A 27,116-nucleotide genomic window follows, 5' to 3' on the forward strand; every position below is an offset into this window, starting at 1 on the left:
AAACGCTCAACACAAAGGCCTAAGCAATGAAAATATGGAACATACATAATCATAAAATTAATAAGATTAGACAAAATTAAAACAGACAATTATAAAAGTCTTCAGTCTAAAAATAAAACAAAATAAAAATTACATCACAAAATAAATATATGAAAATAAAACAAATTAAAATTAATACATTAAAAATAATTAAAAATAAGCTAAATTAAACAAAAAGGTTTTGACCCATTTCCTGTCTTTTAACCAGTTTGTAATCCACGAAAGGACATAGTCTCCTTTCCCTGACTTTTTAGTTTTCTTAGAAGCCTCTTATGAGGGACTTTGTCAAACGCCTTCTGAAAATCCAAATGTACTACATCTACCAAATCACCTTTATCCACATGTTTATTAACACCTTAAAAAAACTGAAGCAGATTTGTGAGGCAAGACTTCCCTTAGGTAAGTCCGTGTTGACTGTGTTCCATTAAACCATGTCTTTCTATATGCTCTGTGATTTGGATCTTTAAAATAGTTTCCACTATTTTTCCTGGCACTGAAGTCAGGCTCACTGGTCTGTAGTTTCCGGATCGCCCCTGGAGCCCTTTTTAAATATTGGTTACATTGGCCACCCTCCAGTCTTCAGGTACAATGAATGATTTTAATGCTAGGTTATAAATTTTGACTAATAGAAGTGAAATTTAATTTTTTAGTTCCTTCAGAACACTGGAATGCATACCATCTGGTCCAGGTAATTTGCTACTCTTTAGTTTGTCAATCTAGCCTACTACATCTTCCAGATTCACAGTGATTTGGTTCAGTTCATTTGATTATCACCCTTGGAAAAACATCTCTGGAATCGCTTTCTCCCCAATATCCTCAGTAGTAAACACAGAAGCAAAGAATTCATTTAGTCTTTCTGCAATGGCCTTATCTTCCCTAAGAGCCCCTTTAACTTCTTGGTCATCTACTGGTCCAGTCATCTCCTTCACAGGTTTCTTGCTTCGGATATATATATATTTTAAAACGTCTTTATTATGAGTTTTTGCCTTTACGACCAGCTTTATTTCAAATTCTCTCTTCGCCTGTCTTATCAATGTTTTACACTTAACTTGACAATGCTTATGCTTTTTCCTATTTTCTTCAGATGGAACCTTCTTACAATTTTTGAAGGATTTTTTTGGCTAAAATAGCCTCTTACCTCACCTTTTAACGATGCCAGTAATCATTTTGCCTTCCTTCCACCTTTCTTAATGTGTGGAATACATCTGGACTGCGCTTCTAAGATTGTATTTTTAAACAATGTCCATGCCTGTTGAGCACTTTTAACCTTTGCAGCTCCACCTTTCAGTTTTTTTCTAACTATTTTCCTCATGTTATCAAAGTTTCCCTTTTGAAAATTGTGTTAGACCTGTAGATTTACTTATTGTCCCCCTTCCTGTGTCATTAGTGCAAATTTGATCATGTTATGAATACTATTGCCATGTGGCCCCACCACCATTACTTCACACCAAATCCTGTGTTCCTGGTATAGAATGCCACGAGAAGAAATCAATTTCAAGGGAATTAGTATATAGTGAGATGAGAAGAGGGCCCAGGATGGAGCCCTGAGGCACACCATGGCAGGAGAGGAGGAATCACCAGAGGAAATGCTAAAAGTGCAATGGGAGAGGTAAGAAGAGAACGAGGACAAAGTATCGAGGAGTAGATGGTGATCAACAGTGTTAAAAGCAGCAGACAGGTCAAGGAGGGTAAGGACAGAGTAAAGACCTTTGGCTTTTGCCATAAACAGGTCATTGGAAACTTTGGCAAGGGCTGTTTCAGTTGAATGTAGAGGGCAAAAACCAGACTGGAATGGATCAAGACAGCAGTGGTGAACAAGCACGTTCAAGTAATTTGGAGGCAAAAGGGAGAAGGGTTATGGGACGATAGTTGGCAGGACAGGTAGGATCCAGTGAGGGTTTTTTTTAAGGAGTGGTATAATTACAGCATTTTGAAGGCAGCAGGGAACAGTAACAGTGGGTAATGATAGATTGAGAATGCGACAGAAGGGATGACTACAGTGGAGATGGAGTTGAGGAATTGGGTGAGGACAGGGTCAAAGGAACAAGTAGTGAGTTAGGAGGAAGTAAGAAGACTAGAGTTCCCTCCACTGTGAGTTCAGGAAAGGAGGAGAGCGTGACAGAGGCTAGGGGAAGGGTAGAGGAACGAAGTGGGGGAGAGGCAGGTAAAGGTGAAATAGTTGAGAACCCAAGACTGATTTTGTAAATCTTATCATGGAAGTAGACATCCATAGTCTGCGCGGAGAGAGAGGGGGAGGAGGGAAGATTGAGGAGGGAATTGAGTGGCAGAGATGACGAGGATTGGATGTAAGAGTTGGTCAGATGGACGTAGTCTTGTTTGGCAAATGCAATAGCAAACTGGAAAGTGGTCAACATGAATTTGAAGTGTATGAAGTCAGCATAGGATTTTAGCCAGAGATGTTCTGCAGAGCACATGCAGGAATGTAGGTAACAAATTCTGGAGGTGAGCCAAGGCTGGGGTTCTGTTTGCCTTAAGGATGGGTAAGAGGAGGGGCAAAAGTGTCTAAGGCTGAAGAGAGTATAGTGTTGTGAGAAGAAACTGCTTCATCAACAGATTCAAAGTTGTGGAGGAAAGGAGAGATGAAACAGTAGTGGAAAAGATGCAAGGGTCAACAGCTTGGAGATTCCTAAAGGTATAAGTGGTGACTGGACGAGTCTGTGGGAGAGGGTGGTTTTAATGTGAAAGCTATCAGGTGATTGAGATTGGAAGAACTGAGGTAGCGAAGTCTGAAAGGACAGCAGTTGGAAGCAAAGACTGGGTCAAGGCAGTGGCCATGCTGGTGAGCAGAGATCAAATGAAGTTAAAGGAGTTTTGAGGCATAGCAGTTAGAGGGGTCATCAACATGGAGGTTAAAGTTACCAAGGATAAGGGAAGGGGAGGATGGGTCAATTAAGAAGGAAAGCCAGGAATCAGTCAGTGAGAGAGGAAGATTTATCAGGGGGTTGATAGAAGACACCTACCCGGGTAAGTAGTGGAGTGAGTAGGCGGATGGAATGGGCGTCAAAGGAAGAAAGTGGGATGGAGGTGGGAGAAGGGGTTGAAATCTGTGGGAGAAGGAGAGCAGTAATCCAACATTACCACCATTGATTGAGGTGTGTGGGAGAAAAGAGAACCTCCATGACAGAGAGCAGCAACTGAAGCACTGTCCACAGGGGTAAGCCAGGTCTTTGTTAATGCAAGGAGATGAAGAAAATGAGAGGTAAAAAGGTCATGAATAAAGGTACGTTTCTTGGAAATAGTTTGCATTCCACAGAAAGCATGAGAGAGGAAGAAAAGAGGGAGAGAGAAGGGGAATAGTGATAAGATTTGAGGGGTTATGGCTTGATGTGGGACGATGGAGTGTAAATTGCCTTGAAGGACCAGGATTGGGATTGATATCCTCAGCTGAAAGTATAAAAGAAAGAGCAGGAGAATACAGAGAAGAGAGGCAGAGGTGTGCCGATTAGGGACAGCAGGGAGATGGTGTCAGGGAGAGTGGAAAAGGCAGGATGAGGAGAAGAAAACTTTGAAGTTCAAGAGCGGTGGACAGTGAGGATGACAGAATGGCAGGTGAGATAGAGAAAGTAGGGAAAGGGGAGAGTGAATTTGATAGTTGTGGTTTGCAGCAGGGAATAAGATCAGGGAGGACTAGCAACAGGAATAGAAAATATATTGGAGACATTGGGGAGTGGTGCTGGGAAAATCTTGCAGGGCCATATAGCAGACTATCTGGAATTCACTTTCTTACCGCCGTTCTATGGCTCTCTGCATAAAACACCAGCCCTGTTTCAAAGCCAGGAGGTAGACTTTTCCCCCTGACAAACGTGAGCCAGTATGAGTTTATCTTCTTCTTATTGCCTCATGCTCCTTCCTTAGACCTGTCCTTCCTGCACGCTTGTCAATTACATGTAAAGTGCTGGTGAGGCGCAGACTGCATGTTGTCTGCTTATGATTTCAGCGAGGGTTCTAGCCCACTTCAGTTTCATCCATAATGGTCTTATAATCTAGTATTTTTATGTTTGTTTTATATCAGTGAACGTCTGTCTTGATTTATATTTTATGTCTTTATTGGAACTTGTGAGCTAGTCACGGGAATAGCAAGAGAAATCGAATTACATAATGGGTGTAACTGAGAGCTGTTAAAATCTTTAAATGATTGCTCCTCTGAAACTAACTATAAAGCAGAATGAATGAGAGAGATCTTAATGATTTTGTTTTCACTACCAAATGAAGTTTTCTAAATATTTTGTTGCTAATACTGTTTTCAATAAATTTTTAATGGCTTTCGAATACCATATTTAGTAGCAAGGAATTTGAATCAATAACTAGTGATTTCTCACACTGAGGCTAGAGCATATAACCTGACTCTACACACACAGAAGTTTATAAATCTATGAAGTCCCCAGTTTTCTGTCTGTCTGTGTTTTTTTTTTTGTTTTTTTTTAATTGGCCAAAAAACCTTTAAGTTCCACCACTGGAAGGGGGTAGAGCCTCCCCTTCCACATGCTCACTGCTGGATTGGCTGGGCCCTTGGGTCCTTCTTTGTGATAGCTTCCAGCCGCAGCCATTCCTTGCTTCATTGCCTGCCATGGCACTGCCTGTCCTGCCTCTATATGGCATGTTCTTAGCACTTAGCACACCAACATGGGAAGTGCAGTTAGTGCTGGGAGGAAGCAGGAAGTGAAGTTGTGGCAGACGGCAGCCACGGCGTGGAACTAAGTCCCCAGTGTGGCCGGTGGTAGTGGTGGTGCCGACGCAGCGGTGTCTTTTAGGACTGGTGCCTATGGCCACGGCCATACTGGCCGTAGGCCAACTATGGTAGTGTAACCCTGTTGTGATCCTTGTGGACCACCTGACATGTTCCGAGAACTTGATGTAAATTGTATGCAAAACCTAAAATGTGCTGGGAGGTGACAATTGTGCACATGTATTTATGGCAAATAAAGGTAAAAAAAAAATTACCCTTGCTCCCCCAAAATGTCCTGAAAATTGGGTGCGGATCAGATGGAAAAACAAAATAATTAAGTGGTGAAATTGCACAAGGTGTTCATGGAATAGGTGGATCCCTCAAACTTTATGCCTTTAGGATCATCATGGACCCCCCTGATGTGTCCTGAAATGTTGGTGTGCATTGGATGCAAAACAAAAATTGTTAGGTGGCAGAATTGTGCACATATGTTCGAGGAATAAACAGATCCAAAAAAGTACCCCTAACGAAGTACATGATCTGAAAATTTGGTGTGAATTGAATGGAAAATAAAAATGTTATTTTAGGTGAGATAAATGCACAAAACCTATTGGAGTTCATAACTGTGTACACATGCACAGTTACAATCCCTTGTAATCCCTTTGTAAACTGTTTTGACAAATAACCTTGCTTTGAAAAACGGTATATAAATACTTTTAAATAAAATAAATAAATAAATAAATGTAGACTGCCTCACATGTCATAAAATTTGATGTGAATTGTATGTAGAATACATTTTATTGGAAGATGCTAGTTGTGCTCCTTTGAGGCATATAAGCCCTTTTGAAGTGCCTTGAAAATTTGGTGTTGCTAAGACAAGGAAGATGAAAATTGCATTAGTTGGGGGACACAGATAGGATGCACAAGCTACCTTGGAACCTTCCAGATACTTGTGACCTGTATTAGCCGCTATTGGAAGCAGGGTACTGGGCTTGATGGACCTTTGGCCTGAGTATTTGCAAGTGTTATGTTTTTTTTTTTTCCTTTGGAAAGTAGGCTAAAAATTGAACTTCCTATTCACTTAGCTTTCTCTAAAACTCTGTGTTCTCTAAAACTCTGAAAATATGAGCTAAGGGTTATAAGCTTATGTGGAGGAGCATTGTTAAATTAGGGCTGCAGTGGTTTAAAAGATCCATGAATATCCCTTTCGGGTTTAGTCTTGAAACATCAGCTGGTGATGAAGTCTGGTTCTTCGCAGCTCATTTTGTCCTGTCTCAGAATTGCCCCGGGTGTACAGTTTTTCAGCTGCTCCTTGCCCAAGTTAATGTTCTTTTGACATTTAGGTAGATTGATTTAGCTACAAAACCGATACACTTTTTTTTTTTAGAACCCTTCTGGGAAAGTTTTAGAAGCTTATTAAGAACATTAGCAAATTGTAATGGCTTCCAAATACTATTATCATTAAATCCATTAGTTTTAAGATGTCTTATTGATTCATATGTTTATGTGGTGGAAGTCTATAATTTATATTGTAGCTGTTACAATTAGTGGTCAGGTGGCTGATGTACACTTGGTTTTGCAGTAGAGAATTCTCCATTTGCTGAGAGTTTGCCAATGTTGTGGGAATTTTTTTTTTTAAGCATATGGACTCCAATTTGACTGACTGCTCCTCCGTCATAAAACCAGTGTTATCACATCCTCAATGCAAAATTAAAACCTATAGCGATTCCCTTACATGGTGCTTACAAAAGCAAGAAGGAAGCACTAGGGGCCTTTTTAATCCTGCTTTGTAGAACAAAAACTTTCTAATCTAATTAAAGAGGATGTGGCTAAGTGACTGGTACATCTGTCTCTCACTCCAACTGGAAGCTGCAGAGAGTGCCCAGTAAGTGACAGGGCAGAGGAAAGAACTACTGGTACCTGTCTTTACAACATTTATTATCTTTAAGATCATGATTAGATGTTTAAAATACCATAAAAATCTTTTCCCCCATTGGTAATTAACATAGCCTACTTTAATTTATGTGCCTACATGTAAACCGTTGCGATAGTATGTAACTTAGCGACTGTATAGAAAAGAGTTTAAATAAATAATGAAGTTGGCGGCAGTGTTTTTTTTTTTTTTTCTTCTGACTTTTCTTGGTGTCTGTATTTTGTCAAAAGTAACTAACTTTTTCCCAAATATATGGGCAGTTTTTTCAGTATGTATGCTTTACAAACATAAAAAATTGCTCTAATTTCCCAGGTGAACTGTCAGGAGATCCTGCTTAAACAGTGTACGCAAAACTGTGGCCTATTCTATCCTATGCAGCAGTGCTTTAGCTGCCCGAGGGTGGCACAGGTGGCAAAACAGCCCTTCAAATCGGAGGGGCTCAGCCCTAGCCTCAGGATGCATCCTGACTAGGCTTGGCATCCAAGTTAACCAAAAACTGCAGGCTTTACCTGTTTCTTGGACTAGAATGTGTACAAACATCTTGTGTATTCATTGCAGATATTCTGAAAGCCAGACACGTTTGCTGGGTGGGAGGGGGTCCTCGAGAACTGGATATTGAAAACCCACGGCTTTTGACGTTTTCGTGCCAGCTTTCAATTTTAAAGCCAAGTCATCCTTAATCACAGCATCCGTATAAATTATTCAGACCTGAGGCAGGAAAAGATAATGCAAGTTTGACTAAAGAATGAAATTGTAGCTATGTATAAACTTTCTGCTGTCTTGTTTTTTTGTCTGTATTTAGATGATAGCCCTCTTTTTATTTTTTTTAAACCTGGCTCTTTTTCTGTTAGATAAGGACAAATGTTTTTCAGTGCCAGGCCTGAAAGTGACTGCACATCCACCAGCGTTCCTATAATTTAATGCCTCTAATCTAATACACAAGCTTTTTGCTGCTGGAGATCAGACTCTATTTTGGTGAGTGAGTATTTGTGTGTGTGTGTTAGACTATTAGCATTGACAGCCAAAGCAGTTCTGTCTGCCATTAGGAGCCAGAAATGTCAAGGAAATGTCTTGCTACAAAATTTCCAGTAGTTTCTTAACCAATTACAGTGTCTCTGATTTGGTCTGATCATCCTCCTGGGAATGAGGACTCAATCTATCCAAATGCTTCAGTCATATAGGGCCTGTGGCTCAGGCTCACTTTGGAGAGCCCGTGCTGCTGATCTTTGGATGGCAAGAACTGTGATCTCCCATTTAAGATTGCTGCAGTCGTGTTGCTTCTCTTTCCGAGCTTTGTCTGGCCTAGCAGCTCCCTGCTGCTCCTTTTTCGGCTTCCAACTCCATCGGAGCCAGCGCTGTTAAACTGGCACAATGAATCCTTTGCTCGCAGCCACCTGTGAGGATTTATTTTTCCCCTCTTAATTTTAGTGCCGTCATCGTAGTGACAGTGGTGGGCCTTAAATGCAGCCGCTGCATGCTGACAGACTCCCTTCTGTCCAGAGCCCAGGAACATTTCCTCCACAGCGTCCTGAGCCTTGGATGACCCAGGGAGCGGAAAACACTGCCACCGGGTCAGCCTTCACAGCTTATTCTGTGATAACATATTTTTGTTTTTTTAACGTTGCTATTTACATCCACTATAGCTACTTTTTTTAAAACATTTTTTCTTTCTGTCTTGTCTTTAACTACAGTTCCACATGTTTCTACTATCTTTCCTACTTATGTTTGTGGGGTGTAAATTGCTTACAATAGATCATGATCTGACACTTCTTTGCACATTCATGATTTCTTCCTTTTTCTTTCACTGGGTTTATTAACTTTTTCAGATTTATTCAGGTCATGGAAGATCGGACATGAAAAATTACAAAATGTTTTTCATATGTAAGAAAATAAAGGAAAAGAAACATGCTTATTGCTTCACGAAGTCCACATATGTAAGGGGAAATCCAAGTCGGATAAACTTTAAGGGTAAAACAAATGATTTCTTCCTGAACATCCTGGGTATCCTCAGCAATCTTCCTTTTAGAAATCTATGCCAGATTCAAACTTAAGGGCAACACATTTGTCCTCTCTCCTTGTGTAGCTTAATCCCTTTTCTTCTTCTTGAGTTTGCACACCTGTTTGAATTGTGTTGCAGTGCTTCTCATTGTGTAACCATGTTTTATCTTGTTCAGTTCCCCAAGGAAGGGGTGCAAAGTAATTCATTTTTATTTATATATTCCGTTTTTTGGCACTTCAAAGTGTACATCAAAGCGGATTACATTCAGGTACTGAATGTATTTCCCTATCCCCAGAGGGCTTACAGTCTAAGGGGCTGATGCAATACACTCTGACACGGGTTAAATATTGTTTTAACGTATTATGGAAGTCAGACAATGCTTCAGAGTTCTTCTGTTTTAACCAGGCACGCTCCTTTTTCCTTAGAGCAGTTTTTATCACTCGTAGAGTACTGTTGAACCAAGGAAACTTCAATTTATTATGGAGATTATTTTGTGGTGTTGTTCTAAAAGGAGCAACAGCATCTAGCGTTATCAAGATAGCTGAGTTCCAATCTTCTAGGGATTTATCCACATTCTCAGCAAGATCAAGAGGTATGTTATCAGCAAATGTATTTAGAAAGGATTCTGCAATTATAGGTTTCCTTTTTTTAAGCTGTTTAACTGTGTCACTTGAATTTTTCTGTACAATAGAGGTCGAGAGAGAAATAAGATGGTGATCTGACCAAGGAACCGGTTGAATGTTTAAATCGACTGGTGGTATATTCAGATGTAAGGAGTTATAAAAAATTAAATCTAAGGTGTTTCCTTTCTTATGAGTAGGATCAGAAATGAGTTGAGTCCAACCTAAACCAGACATAGCGTCTAGGAAAGAGGTAGTAATAGTAGATGAGGAATCGTTATTTATTTGCAGATTAAAATCGCCTATAAGAATAGTTTCTGTTAAATTTAGGCACTAATCCACCCCCTAATGCAATAGGGGGATTAGCACCTATTTAACCCGTGTCGGACGCGGAGTGAATGTAATAGCGCTCATCACATGCAAATTCACTCCAAATGCAAAAAAATAAATGTGTGTCTCAGGCGTTAATAGCTGAGCACAGGTAAAAGAAGTACAGAAAAGCAGAAAAAAATGTTTTTCTGTACTTTTTTAAGTAAAAAAAAACCCAAAAAAACTCCGCAGACCACCAAGTTATGAAGACCATCGCCAGTAAACTCAGCGTCTGTTTCATAACCTGCCGTCTGCCAGTAAGAAAATAAGAAATTGCCATGCTGGGTCAGACCAAGGGTCCATCAAGCCCAGCATCCTGTTTCCAACAGAGGCCAAACCAGGCCACAAGAACCTGGCAATTACCCAAACACCAAGAAGATCGCATGCTACTGATGCAATTAATAGCAGTGGCTATTCCCTAAGTAAATTTGATTAATAGCTGTTAATGGACTTCTCCTCCAAGAACTTATCCAAACCTTTTTTGAACCCAGCTACACTAACTGCACTAACCACATCCTCTGGGAACAAATTCCAGAGCTTTATTGTGCATTGAGTGAAAAAGAATTTTCTCAGATTAGACTTAAATGTGCTACTTGCTAACTTCATTATTCAAAAGTGTAAATAACCAATTCACATCTACTTATGATCTTAAAGACCTCTATCATATCCCCCCTCAGCCATATCTTTTCCAAGCTGAACAGCCCTAACCTCTTCAGCCTTTCCTCATAGGGGAGCTGTTCCATTCCCTTTATCATTTTGGTTGCCCTTCTCTGTACCTTCTCCATCGTAACTTATCTTTTTTGAGATGCAGCGACCAGAATTGTACACAGTATTCCAGGTGCGGTTTCACCAAAGAGCGATATAAAGGCATTATAACATTTTCCATTTTATTAACCATTCCCTTCCTAATAATTCCTAACATTGTTTGCTTTTTTGACTGCTGCAGCACACTGAACCGACGATTTTAAAGTATTATCCACTATGATGCTTAGATCTCTTTCCTGGGTGGTAGCTCCTAATATGAAACCTAACATCGTGCAACTACAAGGGTTATTTTTCCCTATATGCAACACCTTGCACTTGTCCACATTAAATTTCATCTGCTATTTGGATGCCCAATCTTCCATTCTTGCAAGGTCCTCCGGTAATGTATCACAATCTGCTTGTGATTTAACTACTGTGAATAATTTTTGTATCATCTGCAAATTTGATAACCTTACTCATCGTATTCCTTTCCAGATCATTTATATATATATATATATATATATATATATATATATATATATAGCACTCCACTGTTTACCCTTTTCCACTGAGAAAATTGACCATTTAATCCTACTCTGTTTCCTGTCTTTTAACCAGTTTGTAATCCACGAAAGGACATCGCCTCCTATGACTTTTTTGTTTTCTTAGAAGCCTCTCATGAGGAACTTTGTCAAACTCCTTCTGAAAATCCAAATACACTACATCTACCATTCACCTTTATCCACATGTTTATTAACCCCTTCAAAAAAATGAAGCAGATTTGTTAGGCAAGACTTCCCTTGGGTAAATCCATGTTGACTGTGTTTCATTAAACCATGTCTTTCTATATGCTCTACGATTTTGATCTTGAGAATAGTTTCCACTATTTTTCCCGGCACTGAAGTCAGGCTCACTGGTCTATAGTTACCCGAATCGCCCCTGGAGCCTTTTTTAAATATTGGGGTTACATTGGCCACCCTCCAGTCTTCAGTTACAATGGATGATTTTAATGATAGGTTACAAATTTTAACTAATAGATCAGAAATTTCATTTTTTAGTTCCTTCAGTACCCTAGGATGCATACCATCCGGTCCAGGTGATTTGGTACTCTTTAGTTTGTCAATCTGGCCTACTATATCTTCCAGGTTCACAGTGATTTCATTCAGTTCGTCTGACTCACCAGCTCCGGAGATGGTTTTCAAGAGTGATATCTCCCCCATATCCTCATTAGTAAACATGGAAGCAAAGAATTCATTTAGTCTTTCTGCAATGGCCTTATCTTCCCTAAGAGCCCCTTTAACCCCTATGTCTTCTAATGGTCAAACCGACTCCCTCCCAGGTTTCTTGCTTCAGATATATTTTTTAAAGTTTTAGAGTTTTTGCCTCTATGGCCAACTTCAATTCAAATTCTCGCTTCGCTTGTCTTATCAATGTTTTACACTTAACTTGACAATGCTTATGTTTTATCCTATTTTCTTCAGATGGATCCTTCTTCCAATTTTTGAAGGATGTTTTTTGGCTAAAATAGCCTCTTTCACCTCACCTTTTAACCATGACTGTAATCGTTTTTCCTTCCTTCCATCTTTCTTAATGTGTGGAATACGTATGGACTGCGCCTCTAGGATTTGTATTTTTAAACAATGTCCATGCCTGTTGAACACTTTTAACCTTTGCAGCTGCAAACTATTTTCCTCATTTTATCAAAGTTTCCCTTTTGAAAGTTTAATTTAGAGCTGCAGATTTACTTATTGTCCCCCTTCCAGTTATTAGTTTAAATTTGATCGTTATGATCACTGTTGCCAAGTGACCACACCACCGTTTCCTCTCTCACCAAATCCTGTGTTCCACTAAGAATTAAATCTAAAATAGCTCCCTCTCTTGTTGGTTCCTGAACCAATTGCTCCATGAAGCAGTCATTTATTACATCCAGGAACTTTGTCTCTAGCAAGTCCTGATGTTACATTTACCCAGTCAATGTTGGGGTAATTGAAATATCCCATTATTGCACTGCCAAATTGATTAGCTTCCCTGATTCTCTAAGCATTTCATCTGTCTGACCGTTTTGTCCAGGTGGATGGTAGTATACTCCTATCACTATAATCTTACTGATCACACATGGGATTTCAACCAATATAGATTCTACTGAGCATTTAGTCTCTTGTATGATCTTTATCCTGTTGGACTCTATACCCTCCCGGACATAAAGTGCCCCCCCCCCCCCCCCCCCCCCAAGTTGATCCTCCCTATCATTGCGATATAATTTGTAGCCAGATATAGCACTGTCCCATGGATTATCCTCCTTCCACCAAGTCTCTGTGATGCCAATTATGTCAATCTCATCATTTGCTGCTATACACTCTAACTCTCCCATCTTACTTCTTAGACTTCTGGCATTGGCATACAGACATTTCAAAGTGTGTTTTTTGTTTGTTTTAACAACTTGCTTTTCAGTTGTTAGGGATAATTTGGAAATCATTAGCTTCGGTGATTTTTTATATATATAGGCACATGGACTATGTTTGCTTTTAATGGAACCTCTCTGTTGGGATGCCCTAACTCTCCTGTTTCATTAGTATCCTTCAAGGATACATTTCTCCGAACCATGCATGCACTGCTAAGTGACTGTCGGCTTTCCCCCTTGTTCTAGTTTAAAAGCTGCTCTATCTTCTTTTTGAAAGTTAGTGCCAGCAGCTTGGTTCCACTCTGGTTAAGGTGGAGCCTATCCTTTCGGAAAAGTCTCCCCTTTCCCCAAAAGTTTCCCCAGTTCCTTACAAAGCTGAATTCCTCTTCCATGCACCATCGTCTCATCCACGTATTGAAACTCTGGAGCTTTTCCTGCCTCTGGGGACCTGCACGTGGAACAGGAAGCATTTCAGAGAATGCCACCTTAGAAGTTCTGGATTTCAGCTTCCTACCTAAAATCCTAAATTTGGCTTCCAGAACCTCTCTCCCACATTTTCCTATGTCGTTGATGCCCACATGTACCATGACAGCCTGCTCATCCCCAGCACTGTCTATAATCCTATCTAGGTGACGCGTGAGGTCTGCCACCTTCGCACCAGGCAGGCAAGTTTACCAGGTGGTCCTCACGTCCACCAGCCATCCTGCTATCTACATTTCTAATCGAATCACCAACTATGATGGCCGGCCTAACCCTTCCCTCCTGGGCAGTAGCCCTGGGAGACTTGTCCTCAGTGCGAGAGGACAATACATCACCTGGAGAGCAGGTCCTTGCTACAGGATCAATTCTGTTACACCAGGGTGATGTTCTCCTACTGGGAGACCTTTCTGATCCAAGGCAACACAGGGGCTGCCAGACTGGATTTGGGACTTGGCTACTATGGCCCTGAAGGTCTCATCAGTGTACCTCTCTGTCTGCTTCAGATCCTCCAAGTCTGCTACTCTAGCCTCCAGAGATCGGACTCGTTCCCTGAGAGCCAGGAGCTCTTTGCAACGAGTGCACACATACAATCTCTCACCGGCGGGTAAAAAAATCATATATGTGACACTCGATGCAAAAGACTGGTAACGAAAACGGACGCAGAGTTTACCGATGTCGGTCTTCAGAGCCAGCAGCTGTGGCGGGGTCGCATGAGCAAGGAGGCGCTAAGGTCACGCAAGCGACCCCAGCGTCTCCTTGCTAGTGCGACACCCCCCCCCCCCAATTTGGATATTGCATGGTGCCCCCCTTGCGGGCTCTGACTTCAGTGCCCGCTTTTCACGATTTATATTGCATCGGCCCCATAGTTTGTACCTGAGGCAGTGATGGGTAAAGTGACGCTCAAGGTCACAAGGAGTGACAGTGGGATTTGACCCCTGGTTTCCCTGGGTCATAGCCCGCTGCTCTAATCCCTGGGCTACTCCTCCACAGGTTAGCCAAGTGGTGACCTTGTGCAAAAAATGTTCCCTGTCTGTCTTCTGAAGCGTCTCTTCTTCTTGCCCCATTGCCAGTAGTGAAAATTCCATTCTCTCCCCGTTCTGCTGTTCAGATGTAAACAGATGGTGCTCTGAGACGTTTCATACATGGTTCTTAAAGCCTGAGTGATTTTCAGCAGACAAATCACAGGTTGACCCATTCTGATTTCCAGAACTGGTATTGTATGCTCGCCTAATCCAGTTTCCTAGAACTGAGTCCAGAGAGAGGGCAAATAAAAGGAGAATTGGATTTTTTATTTTTTTTAATATTCTGCTTTTTGCACTTTTTTCAGCACTTCAAAGTGGATAACATTCAGGTATTGTAGGTATTTTATTCAAAGGTATAGTTTCTGGTGGAGAAATGTCGGAAACCAGAAAGAATACAGTCTATAGTGGAGAAGTGTTTGTGCAGCTGATCCTAGCCAAAAGCCTTTTTAGAGCTATCTGATATCACCAGTTGCTTAGAAGTTGTTTGCCCTTTTCTATTTATCCAGTAAATGACAGGCGATGGTCTACTTTTTAAAGATTAGTCCTACTCTAGGAAGCAAGCCAACAAAAGAGAACAATTGAGCATTTCCCAAGTATCGATTAGGCTGCTTATATATTGTCTTTCTTTTTCAAGGAGGTTTACATCTGTATCTTGTAGATATCCTGAAATTGAGCTCTGAATAATTTATTCTTTAAAAGACACCTGAAGAAAAGACCTATGCAGTCTAAAAAAAATTCTTGTACATCATCTTTGCCTTTGACGAAGTGGACTCTAGTCCTCGAAAGCTTGTATCTCAATAGATCTGCTTATCTGTAAGGTGCTACTAACCTCTGCTTTTGCATCAGGTCTGCATGACTTGCTACTTTTCTTGATCAAACCTTATTAGCCTTCAAAGAATCCATGCTTTGAAGACTAAAATGAAAAGATTGAGCTGTTGAACATTTTTCTGATACCTAATTGTCAGTTTGACATTTTGTACTGTTTAAGTTATGCTGTTTACAGCATCTTTTCACATGGCAGTGAGGAGCTGTAGAGGAACCTTGTAAGACTTGGACTCTGGGCATCTGAATGGCAGATGAAATTGAATATGGAAAAGTGCAACGTGATGCATATAAGGCAAAAGAATTCCAACTACAGGTTCACAGTTCTGGGTTCTGTATTGGGAGTCAGGAAAAAGGACATTGGAGATCTTGTAGACGATACATCGAAATCCTCAGGTCAGTTTGCAGTGACGATCAAAAAACCAAATACAGTGTTAGGAATAATTCAAAAAGGGATAACATTGAAAATATCATATTGCTTCTGTGTTGATGTGCAACTGCACCTTGAGTACTGTGTGTAGTTCTGGTTGCCCCATCTTTAAAAAAAAAAAAAAAAAAAAAAAATCAGCTTGGAAAAGAGACGGCTGAGAGCGGATATCATTGAAGTTAATAAAATTGAGTGTGTTGGAACAGGTAAAGGATGGTTATTTACCCTTTCAAATAATACTAAGACAAGGGAGCTCTTCATGAAACTAACCACCAGCAGATTAAAAAAAAATTGTAGAAAGTACTTTTTTTTCACTCTGCATAATCTGTGGAATCTGTTGCTAGAGCATGTGGTCAAGGTTACTAGCATAGTGCTCTTTCAATCCTCCTTTGGACAGGATCCTGGAGGAAAAGCCAATGAAATATTAGCCAGCTAGACAAATGAAAATTACTTTTTGGAATTTTCAGGTCCCATAGTGACCTAGCTGGCCACTATGGGAGACTAGGTGCTGGGCCTTGGTCTGACCCAGTTTGGATTTTAGTTTTTCATACTGTTTGATTTTGGGGACCATGGGCAAAGGATGGAGGAGATCAGTGCCACATTGGTGCCCCTATGTAGCTCATGGCTCTAAAGAAAGAGGGAGCAGACTTGTCTTTGGCCTGGGTGTTTGGCACTGTTTGGCACAGTTTTCTGTGCCTGGATTTACATTGTGAATGGCAAACTTTCTCTGCTGAGCACCAAATTCACAGTATACATTAAACATAAAGGAGGTAATTATCAGAAATATTTACTTATATGAAAGAACTTTTGAAAATTGCTGCAATACATGCTACTCTTACATCTGTAACTCCTTTGAAAATTCACTCCAAAGGCCGCCTTAGTGCAGTCTGTCAGAACAACTATTGCAAACTCAGATTTCGCAGCATTCAGACAGGTTAATCCATGACCAGTGGGTTATGCACTTCTACCAGCAGATGGAGACATAGCAAAGCTGATGTCATGGGTGTGTATGTATGTCTATCTTTGCTTTGCATCTCCCTACTGGGGATTGCTTGTGTGGAGGGGGGTAGAGAGAGAAAAAGGATTAGTTCCGCACCGCTTCTCCTGAGGTGTGATATCTGGTGATCCCTCCCTCAGTCGAGTGCCTCTGTCTGGTAGCTGGTTTCCAGCATGGACTTAGCTGCCAGGAGAGAGAGAATCAGCTGAGAGGCTAGAGGGTGCAAGAAGCTGAGTTCAGGTAAAAAGTTAAACAAAATAGAGTAAGAAGAGAGATTTTGGGATTCCTCTCCCCTCTTCTGTTTCTGGTCTCCGAGCCGTGGTGCACTGATCCAACGTGTGTTCCATCTCCGTGGGGGATTTGGGGAGTCGTGGCAGTTTTGGCGGGTTGAGCGGCCCTTTGGGCTAGGCCCCACTCTCAGATTTCCTGGGATATGGCATGGTAGGCCATGACGGCGTTCGCAGTTTTTTTGCGAAAGTAGCGCCTGACATTGGTTTGCACCTGCGTGTCCAGGCTGAGCATCTGTCTGGTCCACATGGTTGGACGTCCAAGTTTTGGGCAAACATATTAAGAGCTTTAAGTGGAGCGTGTGTGTCTTTTTATTTCAGCGTCCTAATTTCTGGGCATCCTGTCTGGGCTTGCTGGGGATGGGCACACTGTTGGATGCCCAATTGTTCAATGCTTGTGTTCAGCGTGCTCCCTCTGGATATCCTTTTTCCATGACACTGGTAACAAAGAAGCCTAAGTGTCTTGCGATTTGTACAGCTTGCCATATTCTGTCTTTGTCAGTACTGCTTGGAGGCAGAGGGTGAGTTATCTCCAACTGATTTTGCTGAGGCTGGCCCTTTCCAGCAAGTTGCAGGAAGGGAACTGGAGGAGGACCTGTCAAGAAGTCTTGCCTGATTTTGAGACTCCCCTAACTGGTTCATCAGCAGGGGAGGGCAACTCGGTGGGTGCCAGACCAATGACCCCTGGTTTTGGTTTGGACATTTCTGCTTTCTCTTGGATGGGGTTTTTTTTCAGGGGCTGCATTCCTTTCTATAGGCACATTTGGCAGAGCCATCCAAACAATGTTAAGGTTTGCAGGTTGCGGAATCCTGCAAGGCTGATGCCGCAGGTAAATGTCGGAAGGTGTCTCAGGCTGTTGCAGGTCACACTGATGCGGACCCGGAAGGCACAGATGAGGGACAGATGAGTCCTAAGGGACTCAATGGTCCAGTCGAATGGAGTGCATTTACATAACTTTGTTTTCTCTGTGAATAGGTAAGCAGGCTGTTTAGTTCTCCCTGTTAAGTATATCCCGTGAGTTGGGGAGTCCTACCTAACTGATTAATTGATTCATTAGCCGGAGGTATTTTCTGATTTGGGGATGTATATATCGCATGGTTTCAGGACATAAGGCATTACGTTTTTTTCAAATGATGGGTAGTCGCCATTTCTAGGTAGGTGTAAGCGAGTTCGGTTTGAAGATGGCGTGGGTAAGTGTGTTGAAAATAATTGCGTGACTATGTTGGATTTTTTGTCTTCTAGATGGTGAATTTAACTTTGGAATTTGATATATAAGGAAGTACAAGGGTGTAGTGAATTCATCTCTGCCCTTTGAATACATTGCTGCCCAATGAAAAACGGATGTTATGGGTGTCATCGGGTATTTGGGTTAGTATTGTAAATCTCAAATCGTTCCTAGTGTGGCGGGTTTTGCCTTTTTTGAAATGATTTTCTGAATTGATTTTTTGGAGTGACTTGATGCATTAATCTTTCTGTGCCTGTAGAATCAATTATGGGATTGTTTGTGAGGTGACGATTGAATAGTGGATTTACCTTGAGTGGGATATCTGGCCCAGATGGAGTAACCCTTTGTGTAATCTTTAGGTATGGCTTTTGATATTCCCGGTGGGTCGCAGTGCGCATAAAGCCGATTTAAATTAAATCATTGGTGCATTTTCGCTAAATACAGTACATGTTTTTTAATACTTTATTATAATTTCTTTATTTAGAATCATCTTATGAATGTGAAGAGTTTTTTGACCTAGGGGTGAAATTACAGGGTCGAGATGAATTAGGAGATCAAGTTATTTATTGACATTTCTTCTCTCTATTTGAGACATTTTGAGAGATTTTGGATAATTTTCATATTTATTTTTATTTGGAAGTTTTTATATACCGACATATACTCTGAGCAACACATCGGTTTACATGAAACATGAACTTGGCATGGTAGCGCTTTACAGGGAACTAGTCATATAAAACAGGTAACTTATACAGATAACAGGTGCGAACACTTAAACTTAGCTTAAAGGCGATTAACGTGAGCTTAAATTACAATATTTATAGTATTTACAGAGGGTATGTACAGGGAGGGAGATAGGGTTAAGGATAGGTTCAATAAAGTGGGGAGAATGGGGGGTGTGAGGGCTAGAGGGGTTCAGGAGGGTGTTTAGCCGTATGTAAAGTCCGTTCCTGAGGAAGCCCTCTAAAACAAAAAGTGAGTGAAACAAAGATCTTTGTAGGATTTTTGGACTGTCATCATTCAACATGTGTTTCTAATTAATAATTATGGATTAATGTATTTACATGTTAATCTTTCAAGAGTTTGTGTATTCATGATTGATACTGTGAAATATTTTGTGAAATTACATGAGAATGCAGTATATATTTTAATGTGATGTGTGTGTGGGAAGGTATGTGTATGCTAGAGAGATTTTAAATGTTAGGTGTTTAATATATGTGAGGTTAAATAAATGCAAAAAGGCAAGGGAGTCCAGCAGACTCCCCCTCGCAATTCCTGGAGCACAGCACAGCCCTCTGCTCTCAATGGCTCCATTGATGTCTGAGCAGTGGCCTTCTTGGTCCCAGCCCCTCCCTCACTCATAGCATTCTGGGCCAGACCGGGGAGAGGAGCTGCAGTGAGCCCTGTCGAGATAGACACAGGGAGAATTTAGACAGACAGACAGAGGTACAAGCTGGGGAAAGGAGAGTGACACAGGGGACAGACAAAAGGGGGAGATAGACACATGGTGGGGGGCATGGAGGGAGGGAATGGGTCACAGGATCTCTCTCACTCAGTCCAGCCAACAGGTGCAGCTGTCTGTAAAGTTGTTCTGCAGGCTGTGCTTTCCTCCCTCGGGGTCTCACGCTGGATCCACACCTTGTCCCTTAGCAACTTGGAAGTTACCTGGTCTTAAACACATAAGTGACCCCCTTCCCCCTCTCTGCCCATGCCTGTACCATCTTCCTGGTCCTTTCCCTGCCTCTCTCCACACCCCACCCCCTTCCTGTAATCCCCCTGCTCCAGTCAGACCTATTGCTGGGCTGCACAGTGCCCCAGGCAATGTGGGTAGCACTGGGGGGAGGGGGCAGTACCTTTCTGGATGTCATGACAGGCCGTCTGAGCCAGCACCCACTCAGGGGCCAAGTAGTGTGTGTTCCACTACAATGGTGGCAATCAGCACTGGTGCTCAGCCCCCTGATGAGGTGTGTAAGTGCCCCCTGGGCCTGCTCCTCCCATCAGCCCTGGCTCCCCTCTATTTCCCTTCCTCCCTGCCCAGCAGGTTTCTTACCCTCTGAGATTGAGTGAGTGTGAGAATGAGAGGGAGTATGTGGGAGTGTGTTGTATAAGTTTGTGCCTCTCACTATTCCCTAATAATCCACGAGATAAGAAATGGCAGGGAGCCCCCTTTGCCCTGAGACGCTGGAAGATATTGTTGCCCTTTAATACATACATAGATACACTGTTTAGATTTATGCGAATTGGGGGGGGGAGGGTTACCATCTTTTCCCTGCCCCCTCCCCCCTTTTACCAGTCCTCAAGTGTCCATTTCTGATCTGAGGAAGAGTTGGCAGCCCTAATCATGGCTGTAGAGTATGCTTTATGGTCATGGAAAAAGTGTATTTTAAAAAAGCCTCCATTCCCCCAAAGCCTTAATCAGCATGGTGTATATTCAAAGGATTTTCTGCCAGGTCACACCATGTTGTCGACCTGGAGTCTTTTGTATTTGCTTTCTTTTCCCCATTGCCGCTGGACTGGAAGGTGGTCACTGCAGGCCCCAGGATAACTACTTTTTTTTTTTTTTTTTTTTTTTTAAAGAAAATGACCCCCTTGTAAGTTCCCCCAAGCTTTATTTACTGGCAAAAGTTTTTAATATATATATTCAAATAGAGATATATAGATATATATATATATATCTATATATCTCTATATCTATCTATATCTTGGCCTTTCCCTCAAATACCACCCACACATATGAATAATGTGCTATTTTTTCCCCCACTTGAGCTAATATCCTTGAATTTTATATTCGCTGTATACTTTCAAACTTTTTATTTCTATTCACCTCTGGATTTTATGTAAAGCATATTTAAATTTCTCCCCTCTTATGATGTAACCGTTTACTTTACCTTCCTGGTTTTATAGTTAACCCTTAGCCAGCTTCTACCTTAACCCTAACTCCCCCCTTTTCTTCTTCCCCCTTGAAAACTTCCACCCCCTCTACTTTAAAATCTTCACCCCGTAAAAATCTCCATTACGAACTAACATTTAAAGCACTGCCAAATAACCTTCCACTGTATATACTGTACTCAGAACTTTTACTGTTCCAAATGTATTCATACTCTGTATTTTTTTTTCATTTTGCCAGTTTTTATGTTTTTACCATCTCTAAACCAGTTATCCGTTCACCTAGTTATTTTAATTTAAATACCTCCATGTTATTTTTGTTCCCTGTAAAGGCATCTGCCTGTGCGGCAGCTGTCCTACTCGATTTTCAAGTTACTTATAAACCGATACAATGTGCAAACGGCTGTTGGTATATAAAAATGTTAAATATCTCTCTCTTTCTCTTTCTCTCTCTCTTTCTCTCGACCCCGCCGTTGGCTTTACACTTACAGCAGCAGTGTTCCTTTCTTTACGCTGTAATAAAAGGGGTGTATCCCACGCCATTCACCTTTGCTGACTGGGCAGCACCACCCTTGGTCCCCCAAGCCTTTCATTCTGTCGAGAGAGCCCAAATATATTCCATGAAGACCCTTGCTGGTTTTGGAATACGTTTTTTGTCACTTCTGGCTGACTGTAGAGTTTGGGGATAGGTTGTGCATTCACCCAACATCCTCCTCTGGTTCTGGAGTGCATTGTTTGATGTTTTTTGTTTTTGTTTTTTTTTCCCTGCACTGACATATGCACAGCCCTGCACAGAGTAAATATAAACAAGTAAATACAGGTTAATAAATACCAAACAAGTCCTACCACTGTTATGGAACTTAGTCTAGGTCGGAAGCAGATGGAGCAGCAGTTTTGTAAAGTGTGACGCAGGAGACGGCAGAGATGAGCACTTACAGTGACTAATGGCTCTCTGAAAATATTGTTGGGCAGGACTTGAAGTTCAGAATTTGGATTTTGTGTTTTGTTTTTTAAAGCATGTCTGATGTAGCAGTAGCTACCTTAGGCTGTATTTGAAAAGTGTTTATATACCTTGTCTGCTTGCCCATCCAGAATGGTGCACTGTCTGCACGATTATAACCAAACCAGCCTGACCTGAAGCAGAAATCGAGCTTGAGAACTGCACTGCCACTGGGCCTTCTGGTCAGTCCTCAACAAATGTTCATGTACAACGGGTCAGATTTAATAATTGGGCAGAAAGTTTGCAAGTACATGGCACAGCTTTCACAAAAGGCTTTTTAATTTCTTGCGAATGACTAACTTGCTTTTTGACAATATTTGTAACGAGTTTCAGATGTGGAAATAATCATGACCCAGCATATCCAGATCTGTTACTTTGTGTCACAGCAGTACGAAATCTAATGCGTTTCTTTGCTGTATGTTGGTGAAATTCTAATAAGAACAAATCTATCAGTGCTAGTTTTGCATGACATTTCATGTTACCCTTAATTATAATATTACGGTCTAATTTATCTTTGGGTAGCCCAGCAACCACTGGTATTAACACTTGACCTGCAGTAACTGTTGCATGAAATTGAACTTTTAATGAGGCGCTGGCTTTCTGTAACCAACAAAGGCTAGCATTCTTTGTAGTTTATCAAAAGTATGTTAAGCATAAACAAGGTTTATTGTACATAGTTCATTGCACATCATGCTTGTAATAAAGGCATAAACAAAGGATCTCCTTTAGATGCAGTACTTTGAATGGGATTCTTGAAGTGGTTTAGGCACATTTTGCAGCACTGAGTTTAATCTCACACAGTGTTGTTCACAGAGCTAAAATATGCTATTTTGTAGTGAACAGCTATAGTATGTTATATGCATTCAATAGTTTGTATCCCTTCACAGTCAAAATATATTTATGGAGGACAATTTTCAATGCAGTATCCACAGGTAAAAAGCGTCTTTCCCACATCATTCGTCCGTGTGGAGCTTGCTCTCCTGTAATATGGCTGAGCATCTATGTATTATGGAACAACTTTCTGCCATGGTGAGAGGGGTATCTGTGCCAGGAAAGGGGGAAACAGGAAAAGCAGGCGCCAGGGACCATGGATACTCTGTGACAAATTTCTAAGCAAAAGTACATGTGTACTTTTGGCTTTGAAAATTGGTAACCAGTGGGCAGTTAACAAATCACCCCCAAATTTTCATTCATGACATCCTTTCCGTTTTGCTTGGGTCTTTATTTGTACGTTTTATTTACACAGCATTTAAAATTTTGTAGGTATTGAATTGCTAATATGATAACCTTCAGCTTGTTGCATATGTACACTAAATATTCCAGAAACTTGCACTGATATGGTCACACAATATGTTTTGCATTGACTGTAAAATACATAATTCATAAGAGAAGTAAAACTCTATTGAGGTACCTGTATGACCAGGATGTAGTTTTCTGTGTGGTATAGTGCATTTCAGAGTATGTTAAAGCATCCCACATAAGCATACATCCAAGGATGGTCTGCTCCAAACTCCCACTGGATTTTTTAGGCCTTCCCAGGCCCAAAATATCAGGAACCATGAATAGTCATTTTTAAAAGTTGGCTTTTTTTATGTTCTTTTAACCTGAATTTTTTTCATATTTCTAGGAAGAGATGAGACCATGCAGCCTGCAAAACCATCATTCCTGGAGTATTTTGAACAAAAAGAAAAAGAGAACCAAGTTAATAGTTTCAGTCCGAATGCATCAGGCCAGTCTAGGAATTCCTCTGACTGGAAAGTACCACAGGATGGAGACTACGAATTTGTAAGTAGTATAGAGTTTCAGTGCAAATATGATTTATGGGAAATGTACGTTATAATTTAATGCATTCCTCTTGGAGATAATGTAAGAAACTTTGTATTACTCACTGCATGATAAGACAGGACGACAACGCTAAGCGTTCTGGGAATGTCCACATCTTAAAATGTGATCAGAATGCACCACTGGTCATTTTTATGTCCTGGAGTGTTTGGGTTTTTTGTTTGTGGGGATTTTTTTTTTTTGTTTAAAGATATCTCAGACATGATGGATCCCTTGTAATTTTCCTGTTAGTACTACAGATATGAAGCCATTTATTATGATTGAAAGGTACCTGAATAAATCCCAAGCTGATAACAGAGCCAAGAAAATATACTTATTCTTTAAAATGCCTCTGCACTATTATTCGCTTTGTAAAAATGACATGCTTGTTTTCTTTGTGTAGCTGTTTTATGACTCCCTGATCTTCTCTGCTCAGTTTTTAAATTAAAGCAGCATTTCAACATAGCCAGCCCCAAAACCAGCTATATTGGAAAATTTCCCTGAGGGCAAATAGTGTCGGCCCTGAACCCGCTTTCAAAGAAATAATTTTTATAAAACAATAACATTCGTAACATTTAAAGCTGGGCAGCAACCAGTGGGAAGCTTTTCCACCTGATGGCCCTTGGCGAGGAGCATTTCAGAGTGTGACTGGGAATGAGGACCCCCAAACTAACTCCCAACATTGCATAAAGAGTTCACTATTAAGAGCTTTATCTTGTGTACCTTCAGCACTTCAGAAGTATAAAAGCAGATTGTCAGTCTTCAGTGTGACATTAAATACATTAATTTATTAATATACATTTGATAATCTGCCTTTTACCAAGGATCATTTCAAAAAAAGAAAAAGTTTTATGTTTAGGTGCAACCGTATCAGCGAGTACCAAATTCCCTCGCGCTGATTGATCCATATTCATAAGTGTCATTACCCTGTGGGCAAAACAAATGGTTTCTGTTCTATGTGAGATCGGTTATGGCACGCTTCCAAACATTGCTGCTCCCAGGAAGTTTGAGCAATTATAGGGGGGTGGAGGGAGCGTCCAAGAAACCGCTCTATATAATTAGCTTGCATTTGTGTAGTACTCATTTTGTCTGTTATGCTGAAAATGAATGTTTTGCAGAGTATTTGGGGAGCAGCTAGTAATACCTTATGTTCTCATTGGGTTTCTTTACCGTATTGTAACAGCAGTGGGAACATGGGAATGGGTGTTACAGTAGATATTTAAGTTGAGATATTTTCCTGAGCGCCTTTGCAGGGGGTGGATAGTGCACACTGACACTCTGTTACATGCATGGATGCCATCTCTCAGCTTAGGACCATGCAGTGGGTCAGACTGAGGCCAGAACAATGTGTAGCCATTGATGTTGCAGACGCATGCACTTTGCTTGATGCACCCTTTCAGCTAGTTTGGAGAATGACTTACAGTAAAGTTTATTTATGCCCACTGAGTATTACTCGTTATACTCTGGGCTGATGCAATAAAGGGCGCCCAGCCTAGCGCACAGGTTTACGCCTGGTTGGATGCGCTGGACTAGCACCCGATGCAATAAGGAGATTAGTGTGTCCAAAACGTGCGCCCAAACAAATTCCAAGTAGATGAGTCTATTAGCTATTATCCCCATTACAGAAAATTGCTGGGCACCCAACACACGCTTTTTAAGGCGGCAAATTTAACCCCCAGCCCCTGAGGTGGTGCTAAGTCAGTCTGCGATTCAGGAGCTCATGAGAAATGTAAAAATGCGTCCTCTGTGGTTCCTCCTAATTAGTATTGTTGTGACACTTAAATTTACTGCTTGCGGTGTTTAAAAATAAAGGTATATGGGCTTGATTTAAAAAATAAATAAATAAATTCTGAATGCACAGTAGCCAGGGGCGCTTAGCTATGGTGTCCAGCAACATCAGCAAAATTGTTCATATTGAACGCCAGTTGCAATTGTGGCCACCCAATGCATTAGAATGCTAGGAATGCACAATTATGCAGGCCCTCATTTACATATTGATTTGGGCGCCCAGGGGATGTGGCTGTGCGTGGGTTAGGAAAACGGGCACTCAATACAAACATCCATTTTAACTTGCATCTTAATGCATGGGCCCCATGTGTGTACTTTTTAGCATAAAAAAATTCAACTTGTGTTTTAGAAAGGTTGTGGAAGACTTTCTAGCTTTTCACACTTATCAATGAGCATTTCAGCTTAGCCAAATCTGGGTCAGCTCAGTTAAAACACTACTGTTTAATGTTGCTGTTTTTAATGTTTTTGTTTGTTGTGCATGCTATTGCCAGCTTTTGTACCTGCTCCTTGCTTTGCTTATGTTTCATCCCTCGTCTCATCTGTTTTTCTATCTCCATTGACTTTTTATTAACTTTTTGTGTTCAATACAAAGTTCTCATTCTCTGTTACCTACCACCTCCCTCTTACCTCCAAGACCTTATCACTTATGTTCCCCTCCTCACTATCGTCAATCTAGGGATTTAAATATTTATAAAAGTATCCTTTTTTAATTTACTGTTTTATTATGCTTTTATGCCACTTGTAGAAAGGCAAGAGTACAAAGTACAATTAACTCGCTCAATCCCCTCACCCCCCCCCCCAGCTCAACTGTTCAATCTTCTCCCAGCCCTCAAAGATTTTCCAGGTGCATCACGAACTTCAAACTTTTTCCGTTGAAAAGAAATCAATAGAACAATAAATAACTTGCTGATGTGACTGTGCAACTGCAACATTGCTTTCTGCTTCAACTGTAGGGGGAAAAGGGGAGTTGGATTCTGACAACAACCAGCAAAGGCCCCAGCTTTTACAGTCTGGGGGAACTGATAAGCATTTAGTTATTTAATAATTTTTATATACCGATTTTTCATGTGAGCATATCAAATTGGTTTACAGTAGTTAGCAAATATTAATTTAAAAATCTTTGCATTTCCAAAAGAAGAAAGGAAGTAGATACATAGCTTCATAATGTAAATAAATAAAATAGTAAACCAAAAATAGGCTAATAATCATAACATTTAAACAGAGGCAGTATAGTAAGAGTAAAGATAAAAGGGATCGGGCGCTCTCCATTGCTGGACCTATGCACTGGAACTCACTCCCAACCAACCTCAGACTTGAACCTTACATCACCAAATTCAGAGCCCAGCTCAAAACCTGGCTATTCAAACAAGCCTTTCCCCAACACCCTTGATGAATATTGAATTGTGATGGATCATGACCTGAATTTGACTATGACCTTGTTCTTATGACATTATAGTTCACTTGTTGTTTGTTCCTATGCTTCTCTGCTCTCCTTATGGTTTTTTGTACCCCTTACCTTTCCCCTGTTACTTGTAATTTCCGTTGCTTTTGTTCCATGTAAACCGAGGTGA

General features: G+C 40.9%; 1 protein-coding gene across 3 annotated transcripts in view; it reads left to right on the plus strand.

The window, feature by feature from the left end:
* Positions 1-27,116, plus strand: part of STK4 (serine/threonine kinase 4) — a 183,483-nt gene that overhangs the window by 82,740 nt on the left and 73,627 nt on the right. For all 3 annotated transcript variants that reach the window (XM_029611088.1, XM_029611090.1, XM_029611089.1), the window contains exon 10: positions 23,564-23,721. In XM_029611088.1, the coding sequence (XP_029466948.1) occupies positions 23,564-23,721 (158 nt within the window). The remainder of the gene's footprint in view (positions 1-23,563; positions 23,722-27,116) is intronic.

This window comes from Rhinatrema bivittatum, chromosome 8 (assembly GCF_901001135.1).
Source record: "Rhinatrema bivittatum chromosome 8, aRhiBiv1.1, whole genome shotgun sequence".
In the NCBI taxonomy this organism is placed as follows: Eukaryota; Metazoa; Chordata; class Amphibia; order Gymnophiona; family Rhinatrematidae; genus Rhinatrema; species Rhinatrema bivittatum.